This window comes from Anolis sagrei, chromosome 8 (assembly GCF_037176765.1).
Source record: "Anolis sagrei isolate rAnoSag1 chromosome 8, rAnoSag1.mat, whole genome shotgun sequence".
NCBI classification, from domain to species: domain Eukaryota; kingdom Metazoa; phylum Chordata; class Lepidosauria; order Squamata; family Dactyloidae; genus Anolis; species Anolis sagrei.
The window spans coordinates 4,178,631-4,196,076 of NC_090028.1; the positions used below are offsets into that span (position 1 = coordinate 4,178,631).

Here is a 17,446-nt window from a genome sequence, read left to right on the forward strand (position 1 = left end):
AAGAAGCTAAAGCCCTCCTAGCAGGCAATCCGCCAATCTCTGTTTATAGACCTCCAATGGAGGAGAATCCCCCCCCCCCCCAACCTTCCAAAGCAGTCCATTCCACTGCCTTACGGCCAGGAAGGTCTCCCTAATACTTAAGATGCAATTTTTAAAAAATGTGAATCCATTGGTTCATGTCCTGGTTTGGAGAGAGTCAGAAAACAGAGGTTGTTGTAGGTTTTTTCAGGCTATATGGCCATGGTCTAGAGGCATTCTCTCCTGACGTTTCGCCTGCATCTATGGCAAGTATCCTCTGAGGTAGTGAAGTCCTCACTACCTCTGTGGATGCTTGCCATAGATGCAGGCGAAACGTCAGGAGAGAATGCCTCTAGACCATGGCTATATAGCCCAAAAAAACCTACAACAACCCAGTGATTCCGGCCATGAAAGCCTTCAACAATACATCAGTAAACAGACTTCGGCACCTTCTACACTGTGATATAAAATCCAGATTATATGGCAGTGTAGACTTTTAAATCTGAATATGTTTTCATGGTTTTGAACTGTGAATTTTTAAATACTGTTTACATTTAATTCTGTTTTAATGTTTGCATGTTTGTATATTTGGAATTGTATGCCAATGCTTTCATGTTAAGTCTCCTTTTGGAGAGATAAAGTGGGGTAAAAATAAATATAATAATAATAGACTTATATAATCCAGTTCAAAGTAGATAATATAGATGATCTGTTTTGATAATCTGGATTATATGGCAGTGTAGAAGGGGCCTTCAACTCCTACATGGCTTGATATCAGATATTTAAAGATGGCTACCATAACACCTCTCAAGTTTTCTCCTAACTATGCTTCTCCAAACTAGACACATCCAGCTCCCTGAGCATCTGCATTTGAACAAGAGGCAACTCTTAATCCAGGTAGAATTTACAGCTGGTCTTAATCTGAAGGCATCCTCTGTTTACCAAGGCCTTCCCAGAATGCTGGGAGTTGTAGTCTAACATCCAGAGGGTGCAGAGATTCCCACCTCACGTGCTAGCCACATACTCTCCCCCTATGAACCACCGCGGAGATTAAGATCTTCTGGGGAGGCCCTGCTTTCGGTCCCATCCCCATCACAGGCGCATTTGGCGGGGACGAGAGACAGGGCCTTCTCAGTGATTGCCCCTCACCTATGGAACTCCCTTCCTAATGAGGTCAGGTCAGCCCCCTCCCTCTTTTCCTTTAAAAGGATGATAAAAAACGTGGCTGTGAGACTGAGCCTTTGGGACTGTGCAATGAGGCAGCAATAGGAACCCTTAGTATGCCAACCAAATTCGATATGTTTGTTGAGACAGTTTTAACTAGTGCATTTTGACGTCAAGATAGGTGATTTTAATGCTTTTGTATGTGTATAGTCTAATATGTTTCGGTATTGAATGTTTGCCATTTATACGTTGTAGTCCGCCCTGAATCATAGAATCCTAGAATCAAAGAGTTGGAAGAGACCTCATGGGCCATCCAGTCCAACCCCATTCTGCCAAGAAGCAGGAATATTGCATTCAAATCACCCCTGACAGATGGCCATCCAGCCTCTGCTTAAAAGCTTCCAAAGAAGGAGCCTCCACCACACTCCGGGGCAGAGAGTTCCACTGCTGAACGGCTCTCACAGTCAGGAAGTTCTTCCTAATGTTCAGATGGAATCTCCTCTCTTGTAGTTTGAAGCCATTGTTCCGCGTCCTAGTCTCCAAGGAAGCAGAAAACAAGCTTGCTCCCTCCTCCTCCCTGTGGCTTCCTCTCACATATTTATACATGGCTATCATATCTCCTCTCAGCCTTCTCTTCTTCAGGCTAAACATGCCCAGTTCCCTAAGCCGCTCCTCATAGGGCTTGTTCTCCAGACCCTTGATCATTTTAGTCGCCCTCCTCTGGACACATTCCAGCTTGTCAATATCTCTCTTGAATTGTGGTGCCCAGAATTGGACACAATATTCCAGATGTGGTCTAACCAAAGCAGAATAGAGCATGGGGAGCATTACTTCCTTAGATCTAGACACTATGGGGGACTATGAGTCCCCTTCGGGCTGAGAAGGGCGGAATATAAATGCTTTAAATAAAATAAAATAAATAAACAATACCCTGGTTACAGTCATCCAAATGGAATCTTTCAACCAAGTGAGGTTGTTTTATTTTATTTTATTATCATTTATTATTTTAATGTCATTTCAATAATGTTGCTGTTGTTGTCTGATGTATATGCTTTGATTTTACTGCTGTATTATGTGGTCTGGGCTTGGCCCCATGTAAGCTGCACCGAGTCCCCATTGGGGAGATGGTGGCAGGGTAGAAATAATAATAATATTATTTATTATTTCTGCCCCTGTGACTCGGGTCATGTGGAAACAATAGAACATGTGCTCCTTCAGTGTCCGTTCTACAGGGATACCCGTGCCAGGCTTATCTTACCCCTGATAGACAAGCACCCAGGCCATTCAGGACAATTTTATACCTCCCTGCTACTTGCGGATACTAATTCAGCTACAACCTACAATGTCGCAAAGTTTTGTGCAGCAGCATACAAAATCCGCCAGGGAATGACTAGTTCCAAAAGTCAACTGTGTGTCCAGTAATCGTCTTCCCTGAATCTACAATTTGGTGATGGATCTGGACATTGTATGTTTTTACCCTGTTTCCCCTTCTGCTCCCTCACCCATATTGTGTTTTTAGTAGTTGTATTTATATTTTTAATGTACCAAACATGCCAGGTTTGTAAGGAAACGTGACACTATTTCCTGTGCTGGTCAATGACCGAAATAAATGTTTTGATTTGATTTGATTTAATAATAATAATAATTATTATTATTATTATTGTTGTTGTTGTTGTTGTTTCCCCACCACTTCCCCCCAAAACAGAGCCAGAATCAGGCCCTTTTCAAAGAACCGCTTACCTTTTCACCGGGCCGGACGCTGCCGCACTTCAGGAGATTGATATCATTCCGACAGTCGTCCATGAAGCCACAGATCAGGCGGTAGTCGCTGAAAATGACAGCTGTCATTTTGGTGATGTACTGGTGGCACTGGTATTCCGTGATGTTTCCTCTGTGGTCCACCAAGCAGGAAACGAGGTAGCCTTTCCCCATTGGCTCATCGGCACACTCTTTGATCTAAGGAGGGAATAAATATATCCGCAAAGTATGGACAACTGCATTGACCGCTTTCCCATCTCCTGGTACTAAGAGTTCCAATGTCGGTGTCAATATCAAATGACAGTACGCTAAAGACGTATAAGAAAAACTCAGCCTTTCCTAAAGGCACCTGAGGAATGAAATGCTGGTTTCACCTCCCCTCTCTGAGGAACACAGATGGACGTTGGAAATGGGCAGGTTTCAGGTTGAGAGGACCATTACGGCAAAGGTGCAATCAGCCCCATGAGACGCAATTATTAGCATTTTCTAGACCTGAGAAGGTGGTGAAGGGCAGCCAGACACTAGAGAAAGAGTGGAAGAGAAGATCTCAATCACAGTCAAGGGCTGGATCATTCAGGTCCTTGAAAACCAACTTAAAAGGGAGTTAAGTTTGATTTTCTTTTTCATGTCAGGAGCGACTTGAGAAATTGCACATCGCTTCTGGTGTGAGAGAATTGGCCGTCTGCAAGGACATTGCCCAGGGGATGCTCGGATGTTTTACCATCCTTTGAGAGGCTTGTCTCATGTCACCGCATGAGAAGCTGGAGCTGACAGACAGGAGCTCACCCCTCTCCCACACACACACACACACACACACACACATACTAGCCATCCCCTGCCACGTGTTGCTGTGGCCCAGTCTATGTATATGTGTTTTGCGTATGTATATATCTGTGTATATACCTGCCTACCTGCGTTACCGCATCTCCGTTTATGAACCCACGTGTTCCCTTCGTTCATCCGGAGAGGCCCTGCTCGCGATCCCAGGCGCGTTTGGTGGGGACGAGGGACAGGGCCTTTTCTGTGGTAGCCCCCCAACTTTGGAACACCCTCCCCAAGGACATCAGACAAGCCCCTACACTGGCAGTCTTTAGGAAGAGCTTGCAGACCTGGCTGTTCCGGTGTGCCTTTCCAGAATAGGAAACTCCAGCAATATGTCCCAGAAGCACTTTATCAGAGAGTTAAGATTGTCTGCACATTGCACTTACCCTAAAATCCTACATGTTACCTGTCATACTCAGCACCTTTTAAATCTGTACCCATTACAGTTGGCCCGGCCCTAATTTTTAATTGTGTTATGGTGTATTGTTTATCGTCTATTGCTTGATGTTTTTGATTTGCTTTATAATGTTATGTGTATTGTTATGTTGTTGTTTTTGAGGCCTCGGCCCATGTAAGCCGCATCGAGTCCTTCGGGAGATGCTAGTGGGGTACAAATAAAGTTAATAATAATAATAATAATAATAATAATAATAATAAATGTGTATACAATAATAATAATAATACTTTATTTATACCCCGCCACCACCTCCTCAAGGACTCGGAGCGGCTTACATGAGGCCAAGCCCAACAACACATCAAAAACAACAAGCAATAATAAAATAACAAGCAATAAACAATTGTATATATGTATGTGTTTGCATATATATATGTGGTTTTGAACATGTGTTGTAATTTTTTTTTGGCTTTTTAAGTCTCTTCTGCTGTGTTTCTAAGTGTTTTTATAAGTGACTAGCCATCCCTTGCCACACGTTGCTGTGGCACAGTCCGTGTATATGTGTTATGTGTATGTATATATCTGTGTATATGTGTATATATGTGTGTTTGCGTATATATATGTGGTTTTGCACATGTGTTGTAATGTATTTTTTTAATTTTTTTTGGCTTTTTAAGTCTCTTCCGCTGTGTTTCTAAGTGTTTTTATAAGTGACTAGCCATCCCCTGCCACACGTTGCTGTGGCCCAGTCTGTGTATATGTGTTTTGTGTGTGTATGTATGTGTATATGTCTATATATGTGGTTTTGCGCATGCATTGTAATGTATTTACTTATTTATTTGGCTTTTTAAGTCTCTTCTGCTGTGTTTTTCAGTGTTATTATGAGTGACTAGCCATCCCCTGCCATACATTGCTGTGGCCCAGTCTGTGTATATGTGCTTTGTGTATGTATATATATGTGTGTTTGCATATCTATACATATGTGAGATTTTGCGCATGCGTTGTAATGTTATTATTTTGTTTTTTGGCTTTTTAAGTCTCTTCTGCTGTGTTTTTCAGTGTTTTATGAGCGACTAACCATCCCCTGCCACGCATTGCAGTAGTCCAGTCTCTGTGTGTATATGTATGTGTATATGTCTATATATGTGGTTTTGTGCATGCATTGTAATGTATTTTTTTTATTTTTTTTGGCTTTTTAAGTCTTTTCTGCTGTGTTTTTCAGTGTTTTTATGAATGACTAGCCATCCCCTGCCACGCATTGCAGTGGTCCAGTCTGTGTGTGTATATCTATGTGTATATGTCTATATATGTGGTTTTGCGCATGTGCTGTAATGTATTTTTTATTTTTTTGCTTTTTCAGTCCCTTCTGCTGTGTTTTTCAGTGTTTTTGAGTGATGGTCACTCGTTGGCCTGATAGGTGTCTTGTATCCAAATTTGATGTCAATTCATCCAGTGGATTTTGAGTTATGTTAATCCCACAAACAAACATTAGATTTTTATTAATATAGATATATATACATAATATCAATATGCTGCATTGTAATAAGCCTGGCATTCTCTTTTAGGAGCTGAGTAGTTGTGTTTTTCTGCCGCTGGCTTCCTGAGCGTACAAAGCAAAGTATGGCAGAGAAGAGAGAGAACATAAGACAAAAAATAAATAAAAATCCCAGGTCAGGAAAGGGAGAATAAGGTGTTATTTAACAAAAACAGCCAAAGTTATTAGAGGCAGAACTTCTGCAAAGCGGAAGGGATTGATGAACAAAGAATTCAAAGAGATGACGGTCCCAGACAAAAGGCAGGGATAAACCGAAGCAGTCAAAGGTGACTAAAAGGCCACAAAATAAATAAAAGATCGTGTGATTCTGGTGCTTCTGGTCACTAGATTTCAAAGGCAAGGGTGGACGCTCCTAAATAAGGGTATGTGTGTCGCTAAATCCTGTAGGGATAAAAAGCAGAAGACCCTTGATGCTACTTGGTGACTCCATGATGAAATCTGATTTATTATTCTAAACTTTTTCAATGTAAATGTGTTTGCATATTCTTCCAATAATAATAGGGTAAAATGATAAATGTAATAAAAATAATAATAGAGTAATATAATAATGGAACAATAATAATAAATACAGTGAAATAATAAATGTAATAACAACAATAATAAAGTAAAAATAATGAAGTAAAATAATGGAAATGAAATAATAATAATTAGAGTAAAATAATACATGAAGAAGAAGAAGAAGAAGGAGAAGGAGAAGGAGAAGGAGAAGGAGAAGGAGAAGGAGAAGGAGAAGAAGAAATAATAGAGTGAAATAATAGTTTTTTTAATCTATGGCATTGAATTGTTGCCAATACTGTGAACTGCCCTGAGTCCCCTTTGGGTTGAGAAGGGCGGTATAAAAATACCACAAATAAATAAATGTAATAATAACAACAATAATAATAATAGAGTAAAATAATACGTGGAAGAAGAAGGAGAAGTAGTAGTAGTAGAGTAAAATAATACTGTTTTGTGAATCTATGGCATTGAATTGTTGCCAATACTGTGAACTGCCCTGAGTCCCCTTTGGGGTTGAGAAGGGCAGTATAAAAATACCACAAATAAATAAATGTAATAATAGCAATAATAATAATAGCATAAAATAATACATGTAATAATAATAATAGAGTAAAATAATAAATGTAATAATAACAAATTAAAATAATACATGAAATAATAATAATAATAATAATAATAGAATAAATTATGGAAATGTAATAATAATAATTAATACATTGAAACAATAAATGTAGTAGTAGTAGTAATAAATAATAATAATAATAACAGAGTACAATAATAATAATAAATGCAGATGACACCACTCTGATGGCCGAAAGCGAGGAGGAGCTGAGGAGCCTTCTAATCAAGGTGAAAGAAGAAAGCGCAAAAGCCGAGTTGCAGCTAAACGTCAAAAAGACCAAGATTAAGGCAACAAGAATGATTGACAACTGGAAAATAGAGGGAGAAACCGTGGAGGCCATGACAGACTTTGTATTTCTAGGTGCAAAGATCACTGCAGATGCAGACTGTGGCCAGGAAATCAGAAGACGTTTACTTCTTGGGAGGAGAGCAATGTCCAGTCTCGATAAAATCGTAAAGAGTAGAGACATCAGACTGGCAACCAAGATCCATTGCCTAGTCCAAGCCATGGTCTTCCCTGTAGTCACCTACGGATGTGAGAGCTGGACCTTAGGGAAGGCTGAGCCAAGGAAGAGAGATGCTTTTGAGCTGTGGTGTTGGAGGAAAGTGCTGAGAGTGCCTTGGACTGCGAGAAGATCCAACCAGTCCATCCTCCAGGAAAGAAAGCCCGACTGCTCATTGGAGGGAAGGAGACTAGAGACAAAGTGGAAGTCCTTTGGCCACATCATGAGGAGACAGCAAAGCCTAGAGAAGGGAATGATGCTGGGGAACGTGGAAGGAAAAAGGAAGAGGGGCCGACCAAGGGCAAGATGGATGGATGGCATCCTTGAAGCGACTGGACTGACCTTGAAGGAGCTGGGGGTGGTGACGGCCGACAGGGAGCTCTGGCGTGGGCTGGTCCATGAGGTCACGAAGAGTCGGAGACGACTGAATGAATGAACAACAACACAATAATAAATAACCTTGACTCAAGTATAAGCGGGTGAGGCTTTTTCAGTCTAAAAAAGGGCTGAAAAACTCGGCTTATACTCAGTATATATGGTCTATGCAAACTGAGTAATAACACCCACTCCCTGCAACACACGCACACAGACATCTTTCTTTCAAGGTGACCTGTTTTCTAAGACTATTGTAGGTTACTAAAACTTTTGACATTTGTACAGACACTGTCTCGAAGAAGGAAAGAAGAAAAAACACAATCAGCACGGACTCGCCTTGAGAGGGGAAAGTACCCGGAAGAGCCTCAGCGGAGCAATACTAAAGAGAAGCATTTTACTGGAAAACGTTATCCGCGACCCAAAGGCAAACACTTTCAGCAATTACACAAGCAATTACGGATTCATCGATGGCTGAGGCCATTCAAGTAAATGCAGAGTCCCATCCATCTTTCAAAATTGATGCATACATACATGATGCATAATTGCTCAAATAAGTTTGCTGTCGACAGTTAACACATCGCCATGAAGGTGATTTCCTGGAGCAAACGTGAATGATCGAGGCATTTCCCTACCCTGGAAGGTACACAGATTAGAAATTACATTCAAAAGAATCAACAAATCATTCTGGTGGGAAAAAAGAAGCAATGTAAACAATGCCATACATTTTACATAAGTCACAGTAAGCCAACAAACTCTCAACCGCTCAGGTTCTTTTAATCATCCATCTACTTAGTTGCTCCACAGGTCCTGAATGTTCCAACTTCCAAGCGAGATAAGTCCCTTCTTCCTGGAATTGCTCTGGGCCATTTAATTATTAATTAGGAGATTTATTATGAACAATGCCTTTTACTATTTGATCACCTTCCCCGGAGAAACAATTATAGAGTTCATTCATCGTAAGAACTCTGAGGAACCTGAGACTGAGGAACACGGCTTCTGCTCTATCATCATTATATGCTACTCTGAGTAACTGAGTAACCTATTGACGAGAAGCTAATGCTCGCAATTTTTTTGGCAAAATCACCTTGCCGAATTAGGGTGTGCATTAGATTTGCATACCGTATATACTCAAGTATAAGCCAAATATAAGCTCTCCGAAGCTCTCTAAAGCTCTAGGTGCTCTTAATGCCTACTACTATAGGAAACCTGCTACAAAACAGGAGCTTTTTTGTTGAGTTCCAGGGCCAGAGAAACAGATGGCGGAAACAGAACGGCCTGCCTCAGGGGAGCGTGCTCGCTCCATCCATGTTCAACATTTACACAAATGACCAGCCACTGCCAGAAGGGACAGAGAGCTTCATCTATGCTGATGATTGTGTCATCACCGCTCAAGCAGGGAGCTTTGAGATGGTTGAACAGAAGTCTCCAAAGCTCTAGATGCTCTTACTGCCTATTACAGGGAAAACCAGCTGATCCCTAATCCATCTAAAACACAGGCATGTGCTTTTCACCTTAAAAACAGACAAGCATCCTGAGCTCTGAGGATGACCTGGGAAGGAACCGCACTGGAGCATTGCAACGCACCCAAATACCTGGGAGTCACCCTGGACCGTGCTTTTACCTACAAGAAGAACTGCCTGAACATCAAGTAAAAAGTGGGCACTAGAAACAATATCATATGAAAGCTGACTGGCACAACCTGGGGATCACAACCAGATACAGTGAAGACAGCCTTTGCGCTGTGCTCCTCTGCTGCTGAGTATGCATGCCCAGTGTGGAACACATCTCACCACACTAAAACAGTGGATGTGGCTCTGAATGAGAAATGCCGCATTATCACGGGGTGTCTGCGCCCTACACCACTGGAGAAATTACACTGCTTAGCCGGTATTGCACCACCTGACATCCGCCGGGAAGTTGCAGCCAATAGTGAAAGGACCAAGGCAGAGACACCTCCAGCTCATCCCCTGTTTGGGTATCAGCCAGCATGTCAATGACTTAAATCCAGACATAGTTTTCTAAGATCTACAGAGACACTCGCTGGGACACCTCAGCAAGCGAGAGTCCAAAAGTGGCAGGTTCAAACCCAGAACCTCAACCAATGGCTGATACCAAATGAGAGACTCCCCTCTGGGCACACAGAGGACTGGGCGACTTGGAAGGCGCTGAACAGACTGTGCTCTGGCACCACGAGATGCAGAGCCAACCTTCAGAAATGGGGCTACAAAGTGGAATCCACGACATGCGAGTGTGGAGAAGAGCAGACCACTGACCACCTGCTGCAATGCAACCTGAGCCCTGCCACATGCGCAAGGGAGGACTTCCTTGCAGCAACACCAGAAGCACTCCAAGTGGCCAGATACTGGTCGAAGGACATTTAATCAACTACCAAACCCGCATATTTTGTATTTTGTCTGTTTGTTCTGTTAGAAATGTAATATAATTGATTGGCTGCCCTGACATGAGAAATAAATAAACCTGACTGGGTCACAGCAACGCCTGGCAGGGGACTGCTAGTAAATAAATAAATAAACTTTGCTGCCATTGGCCAGCTTATTAGCATTGAAAGGCCTTGCAGCTTCAAAGCCTGGCTGCTTCCTGCCTGGGAGAATCCTTTCTTGGGAGTTGATTGACACTACCAAGAAGACCCTGTCCCTCGTCCCCACCAAGTGTGTTTGAAACATGACCAGACAGCCTGGAAAACTCACAGCAACCCAATGATTCAGGCCATGGAAGCCTTCGACAACAGCCGCAGTACTACTCTTATCAACATGAAATCTTTTGAGCCTTCCTTTGGAAAGACATCTGGAAATCCGACACTTATCATTCCTCATCAGCAATTTGATGGAGTTAATTATCATCATTCTAATCAGCCTAACAACTTTGTCTGAGCAAGCATTACGCCCAGGAAAAGGAGGGTGCAAACTGGAAGCTGGAAAGGTTGTAATAACCCAAGTGATCTCACAGCCCTCTACTTTAACTACTTTTACTTCTTCCTCTAATGAAAAGCACTTACTACATTCCCAATGACAATGGGTCACTCTCCTTTTATTATATGCGCACGCCGTTTTGCCAGGATCCTTCGAGCAAAAGCAAGTGCTCTGGCCTCAAGCAGTGGCAATTCTTCCTGACTTCACAGCTCTCATGTTTCTCTTCCTTGACAAGCAATAAAATGGTCTAATTTTGGAGAAGAATGCAGGAAGCCTCTTAGCAGGTTCCATTCAGTCCGTCAACCCAAAAGGGCAGCGTAAAACATTTAGCACACTTTACTAAGATGCTTCACAAATACGCCACCATCACCTCAATCAATACGATTAAAGGACTCTCTCTGATGAAAGCAGCAGCCAATTGACTCCCCAGCCTTACCTCTGAGATGGTGGTTTTGCAGACTTCTCTGGCCACCGTTTCGAATTTCGGATCCGCAGTCAGGTTCAGCTTGTAGTTCCACAGCAGCTAAAGAGAAAGCGAGGAAAATTAAGGCAAAGCTCGGTTTTTGTTCTTATGCTACCAAAGGCTTTCCTAAGCCAGGATTTCAGGACTGGGCACATAATTAAAATAGCCGTCCTCCATCATGAGGAGGATCTTAAAAATATAGACTTGAGGGAAGAACGTGTGTGGCTCAACCTTTTGAGAAAGTTCCCTGCAAACTTATATCTAAACCTCATGCCATGAATCAGCTTTTGAATGTTGCCGTCCTACCACTTTTCGTGCTTTTAATGTGATAGGAAAGGTAAAGGTTTCCCCTTGACATTGTTTCCACCTTGTCTTCTGTGCTATCCTAATAATATAATATAATGTAATATAATATAATATATTGTACTAGCTGTACCCGCCACGTGTTGCTGTGGCCAACCTTCCCTCCCTTTCTCTCCTTTCTTTCTCTCCTTCCTTTCCTCCCCCTTTTTCTTTCCTTTCTTCTTTCTTCCTTCTCTAGCTGTTTTTTCCTCGCTTCCTTTGCTCTTTGGTTCCATCCTTCCGTGTTTCTTTCCTTCCTTCCTTTTTCTCTCTTTTGTTCCTTCTCTCCTTCCTTCTTTCACTTTTTTTATTTCTTTCTCTCCTTCCTCCCTTCTTTCTTTCTTTCTCTCCTTCTTTCCCTCTTTCTCTCCCTCCTTCTCTTCTCTCCTTCCTTCCCCACTGTGTATACGTGTTTTGTGTGTGTGTGTATATATGCATATATGTGTGTGTATATTTGTGTATATGTGTATTTATGTGTGTTTGTGTATATAAGTGGTTTTGTACACGCATTGTAATGTATTTTTGGTTTTTTGCTTTTTAAGTTTCTTCTGCTGTGTTTTTCAGTGTTTTTATGGGTGATGGACACTCGTTGACCTGATAGATGTATTGTGTCCAAATTTGGTGTCAATTCGTTCAGTGGTTTTTAAGTTATGTTAATCCCACAAACAGACATTACATTTTTATTTATATAGATATACATATAATATCTATAATATTATAATGTAATGCAATGTAATACTAATAATATATTATAATTATATATTTATATTACATGTAGTATTACTAATAATATTACAAAATAGTAATATTTAATACTGATATTGTACTATATTAATAGTATAATATATTGTATGTATATATGTCTTGTAAGCTGCTTTAAGTCCCCTTCATGGTGAGGAGGGCGACATATAAATGTGTTAAGTAAATAAATAAACAAATAAATAAAGTCTAGTCGTGTCCAACTCTGGGGGGTTGGTGGTCATCTCTATTTCTAAACTTAAGAGCCGGCATTGTCCATAGACACCTCCAAGGTCATGTGGTCTGCATGACTGCACGGAGTGCCATTACCTTCCATGCAAATGTGAGTAGATCAATAGAGAGTGAAAGCAGAGATATCAGGTGGGCAAGGGATGGATGTGTTGGCAGGCAAAAAGGCAAAAGGATGGGGCTGAGTTGCTTCCTTAAGATAACAGAAGAGGTTTGGGGCAAGTGGGACAATAGAGGCGTCATGATTGCTGATTCAGCGGAGAGTTAATTAAAAGTAATTGATTTGGTGCGAAATCTATTATTTATTGCATTTTTGCAGTGCCCAGCAGGAAGCTCTCCAGAGCACTGCAAAATACACAGAGACAACAATACAGGAAACTTTTGAAAGTGTAAAACAAAAGGAAAGGAAAACCAATATCCCAGAGGTGTGCGAGAGAGAGGGAGAAATCAAGAAACACTAACAGGAAAAAAACAGCAAACTCTTAACGTGTTTTGTGTGTGTTCTTTAAGAATTAGCAAAACATTGCCAGGGTTGGAAGAAATTAATAGTAGTACTAGTAGCAGTAATGATCATAGAACTGCAAAGACTCTGGCACAAGCCAGTCAGGGGGGTCCCAGTGGTGATGGGCACACTGGGTGCAGTGCCTAAAGACCTTGGCCTGCACTTAAAAACAATAGGTGCTGACAAAATCACTATCTGTCAGCTGCAAAAGGCCACCTTACTAGGACATTAAGATCATCTGGAGAGGTCCTGCTCTCATTCCCGCCTACTTCACAGATGCGCCTGGTGGAGACGAGAGACAGAGCCTTCTCAGTGGTGGCACCTCAACTATGGAACACCCTCCTTAGGGATATCAGATTGGGCCCCCTCCATTTTAACATTCTGTAAAAACGTCAAAACTTGCCTTTTTGGACAAGCGTTCAGAAATGCAGCGTAACAGGCAAATATAGAATAAAGGAACGATTGGATGATGTGGTTGGACACTGATTTTAATAAGGAGACGCTATTGATATATGTTTTATATGTTTTTACTGGCTTTGTATGGTTTATTTATGTATTATATGGTAAATGTTTTTAACTGCATTTTATGGTATCTAGGCATCGAATTGTTGCCAACTGTAAACCACCCTGAATCGCCTTCGAGCTGAGAAAGGTGGTATACAAATATGGTAAATAAATACATAAATAGATCTGCACGCGTTAATTGTCAATATATCACACAGTCCTAGACACTTGGGAAGTGTCTGACATGATCAAATACCAAAGCCAGCATAGTGATCTTGTTTGCTGTGTACTCACCTTGTTGTGAATCAAATAATATAATGTAATAATAAATAACTTTATGACCCACCTTTCCTTCTCAAAACCAGGAAAAGAGGAACACCACAACAAATGGTAGAAAACAAGTTTGGGCAATAAATAAATTTCAGTGAATACATTTAAAGATGGTTGAGATGTCAAGCTATCTCACTTTCTGGCACAACCTGGGGATCACAACCAGACACAGTGAAAACATCTGCCCTTGCGCTTTGCTACTCTGCTGCTGAGTATGCATGCCCAGTGTGGAACACATCTCACCACACTAAAACAGTGGATGTGGCTCTTATTGAGACATGCCGCATTATCACGGTGCTTAGCCGGTATTCCACCACCTGACATCCGCCGGATGTCAGGTGGAAAGGACCAAGGCAGTGACATCTCCAGCTCATCCCCTGTTTGGGTATCAGCCAGCACATCAACAACTTAAATCAAGAAATAGTTTTCTTAGATCTACAGAGACACTCGCTGGAACACCTCAGCAAGCGAGAGTTCAAAAGTGGCAGGCTCAAACCCAGCACCTCAATCCGTGGGTAATACCAGATGAAAGACTCCCCCCTGGGCACACAGAAGACTAGGCGACTTGGAAGGCGCTGAACAGACTGCGCTCTGGCACCACGAGATGCAGAGCCAATCTTAAGAAATGGGACTACAAAGTGGAGTCCACGACATGCGAGTGTGGAGAAGAGCAAACTACAGACCACCTGCTGCAATGCAACCTGAGCCCTGCCACATGCACAATGGAGGACCTTCTTGTGGCAACACCAGAGGCACTCCAAGTGGCCAGATACTGGTCAAAGGTCATTTAATCAACTACCAAACCCACAAATTTTGTATTCTGTATTTGCAAATTTGTATGTTTTTTTTATCTGTTCGTTTGTTTTGTTCTGTTACAAAACAGAAATGTAACACAATGGTCTGGTTGCTGATGCCACGATAAATAAATAAATCTCACTTTCTGATGTATTTCCACCACTAAGCAGCACTAGCGGCACACTGGGAAGACCACCAGTACTGTACTACCATCCCCTTTGGTGCTGCATGTGGGAAACTGCACGGCTCATTGACAATTAGCTTCCCAGTGTAATTAAGGCACTCTCCAGTGGCTGCAGGATGCAAGGATCACACCGTGGGGTGCGCAGTGCGCTGGAACGTTGAATGCCTTTGTTAGAAATCAGACTGTGTTTGTGTTTCAGGATCCTGATGTGGGAAATGATGGTGCCGAGGCTGAGGTACAAGATGGAGATGGTTTGGTCAATAATTTTCAGGCAGACAATGACAGAGAGGTCCCAGTGCAAAGGGCAGTTTCTCATGAGACTATCCCTGCTGGGCCTAGCAATGATAGTTCACTCCCTCTCTCTGTGAGCTCTCAAGATTTGGGTTTAGAAAACAATCTGATAAGTGGGAATTTTAATGAGCAGCCAGATAAGGAGCTGAAGAATGGAGATTAGCCAAGATCGACAGCAAACTCAGTATTTATGCCGCTCCAAAAGACTTCATCTGATAAGGGGGAAATGTGGAGGAAGCGAAACCAATTCCTGAGTTTTGGGATAAAATGTTTGCCTCAAGAGGAAACCTGTTAGATTAGGCATTGTTTGGAAACCAAGTTCATGTGCCATGGAAATCCTGTTCAAGGGGTCTTGTTCCTGTAGAGTTTTTTAGCCTTTTGGATTGTCTTCTGAATATGTCATCAACACCAACTGCCGTTCTGGGCCAGAGTGAAGAGAAAGGGGGCCAGGGGATAGTTCCATCTTGTCTCCTGTGCTATTCTAATAATATAATATAATATAATATAATATAATATTTATTTACAGCTTTTATATTCCACCCTTCTCACCCCGCAGGGGACTCAAGGCGGATTACAGTGTACACATATATGGCAAACATTCAATGCCAATTTGACATACAACATATACAGACAGAGGCTATTTAACTTTTTTCTGGCCGCCAAGGGAGCTGTTGCTTTCATTGTCCATCTGCGACACTGATGAAGTACTTCCGCATTCCTCGTATGCTTTGCTGAAGTCTTTATGGCCTCATAAATCAGTTAGTTTAGCCCCCCCACACTTTAAGGTGGTACCTTATTTTCCTACTTGACAGATGCAACTGTCTTTCGGGTTGCAAAGGTCGACAACGGGCTACACAATTGGTTGGAAACCCACTCCAACCCGGGCTGGCTTCGAACTCATGACCTTTTGGTCAGAGTAATCTTAATGCAGTTGACACTCAGCCAGCTGCGCCACAATCCCGGTGCTATTTATAATATTATAATGTAATGCAATATAATACTACTACTAATAATAGTATGACATTATAATTATATATTTATATTACATATAATAAAAAGGAGCCTCCGGTGGCGAAGTGGGTTAAAGCACTGAGCTTCTGAGCTTGTTGACCGAAAGGTTGCAGGTTCGATTCCGGGGAGCGGCGTCAGCTTCCGCTGTCAGCCCTAGCTTCTGCCAACCTAGCATTTCAAAAACATGCAAATGTGAGTAGATCAATAGGTACCGCTCCGGCGGAAAGGTAACGGTGCTCCATGCAGTCATGCCGGCCACATGACCTTGGAGGTGTCTATGGACAACGCTGGCTCTTCAGCTTAGAATTGGAGATGAGCACCACACCCCAGAGTCAGACATGACTGGACTTAATGTCAGAGGACAACGTTTACCTTTTATTACATATAATATTACTAATAATATTATGATATAGTGGTACGGTGCAATATAGCAATGTTTAATGCTGCTATTGTACTATGCTAATAATATAATATATTGTATGTAATATATACCTTGTAAGCCGCTCTGAGTCCCCTTCGGGGTGAGAAGGGCGGCATATAAACGTCATAAATAAATAAATAGTCTTTGCATCCTGTGTGATTCCTGTCTGGATTAATGCTGTCTTGGATTGGTTTTATTACTCATGTGGACATTGCTCTGTGTTACTGCTTTTTATGGACTTATTACTTTTTGGAACATTCTTATTCTCTTACAAGCATTTATTTCTTCTGACTGTTTATTAAGCTTCAATAAAAGGAGATTTGTTTCTTCACTCATAGAATCAAAGAATCATAGAATCAAAGAGTTGGAAGAGACCTCATGGACCATCCAGTCCAACCCCCTGCCAAGAAGCAGGAATGTTGCATTCAAATCACCCCTGACAGATGGCCATCCAGCCTCTGTTTAAAAGCTTCCAAAGAAGGAGCCTCCACCACACTCCAGGGCAGAGAGTTCCACTGCTGAACGGCTCTCACAGTCAGGAAGTTCTTCCTCATGTTCAGATGGAATCTCCTCTCTTGTAGTTTGAAGCCATTGTTCCATTGCGTCCTAGTCTCCAAGGAAGCAGAAAGGAAGCTTGCTCCCTCCTCCCTGTGGCTTCCTCTCACATATTTATACATGGCTATCATATCTCCTCTCAGCCTTCTCTTCTTCAGGCGAAACATGCCCAGCTCCTTAAGCCGCTCCTCATAGGGCTTGTTCTCCAGACCTTTTATCATTTTAGTCGCTCTCCTCTGGACACATTCCAGCTTGTCAATATCTCTCTTGAATTGTGGTGCCCAGAACTGGACACAATATTCCAGATGTGGTCTAACCAAAGCAGAATAGAGGGGTAGCATTACTTCCCTAGATCTAGACACTAGGCTCCTCTTGATGCAGGCCAAAATCCCATTGGCTTTTTTTGCCGGCCCATCACATTGT

The 17,446-nt window shown here is 42.0% G+C and overlaps 1 protein-coding gene across 1 annotated transcript in view; it reads right to left on the minus strand.

The window, feature by feature from the left end:
* The window catches only part of GLG1 (golgi glycoprotein 1), a 167,676-nt gene that overhangs the window by 72,827 nt on the left and 77,403 nt on the right, over nucleotides 1–17,446 (minus strand). The window contains exons 3-4 of the mRNA XM_060788388.2: nucleotides 11,075–11,161; nucleotides 2,923–3,138 (exon numbers count right to left, since the gene is read on the minus strand). Of these exons, the coding sequence (XP_060644371.2) occupies nucleotides 2,923–3,138; nucleotides 11,075–11,161 (303 nt within the window). The remainder of the gene's footprint in view (nucleotides 1–2,922; nucleotides 3,139–11,074; nucleotides 11,162–17,446) is intronic.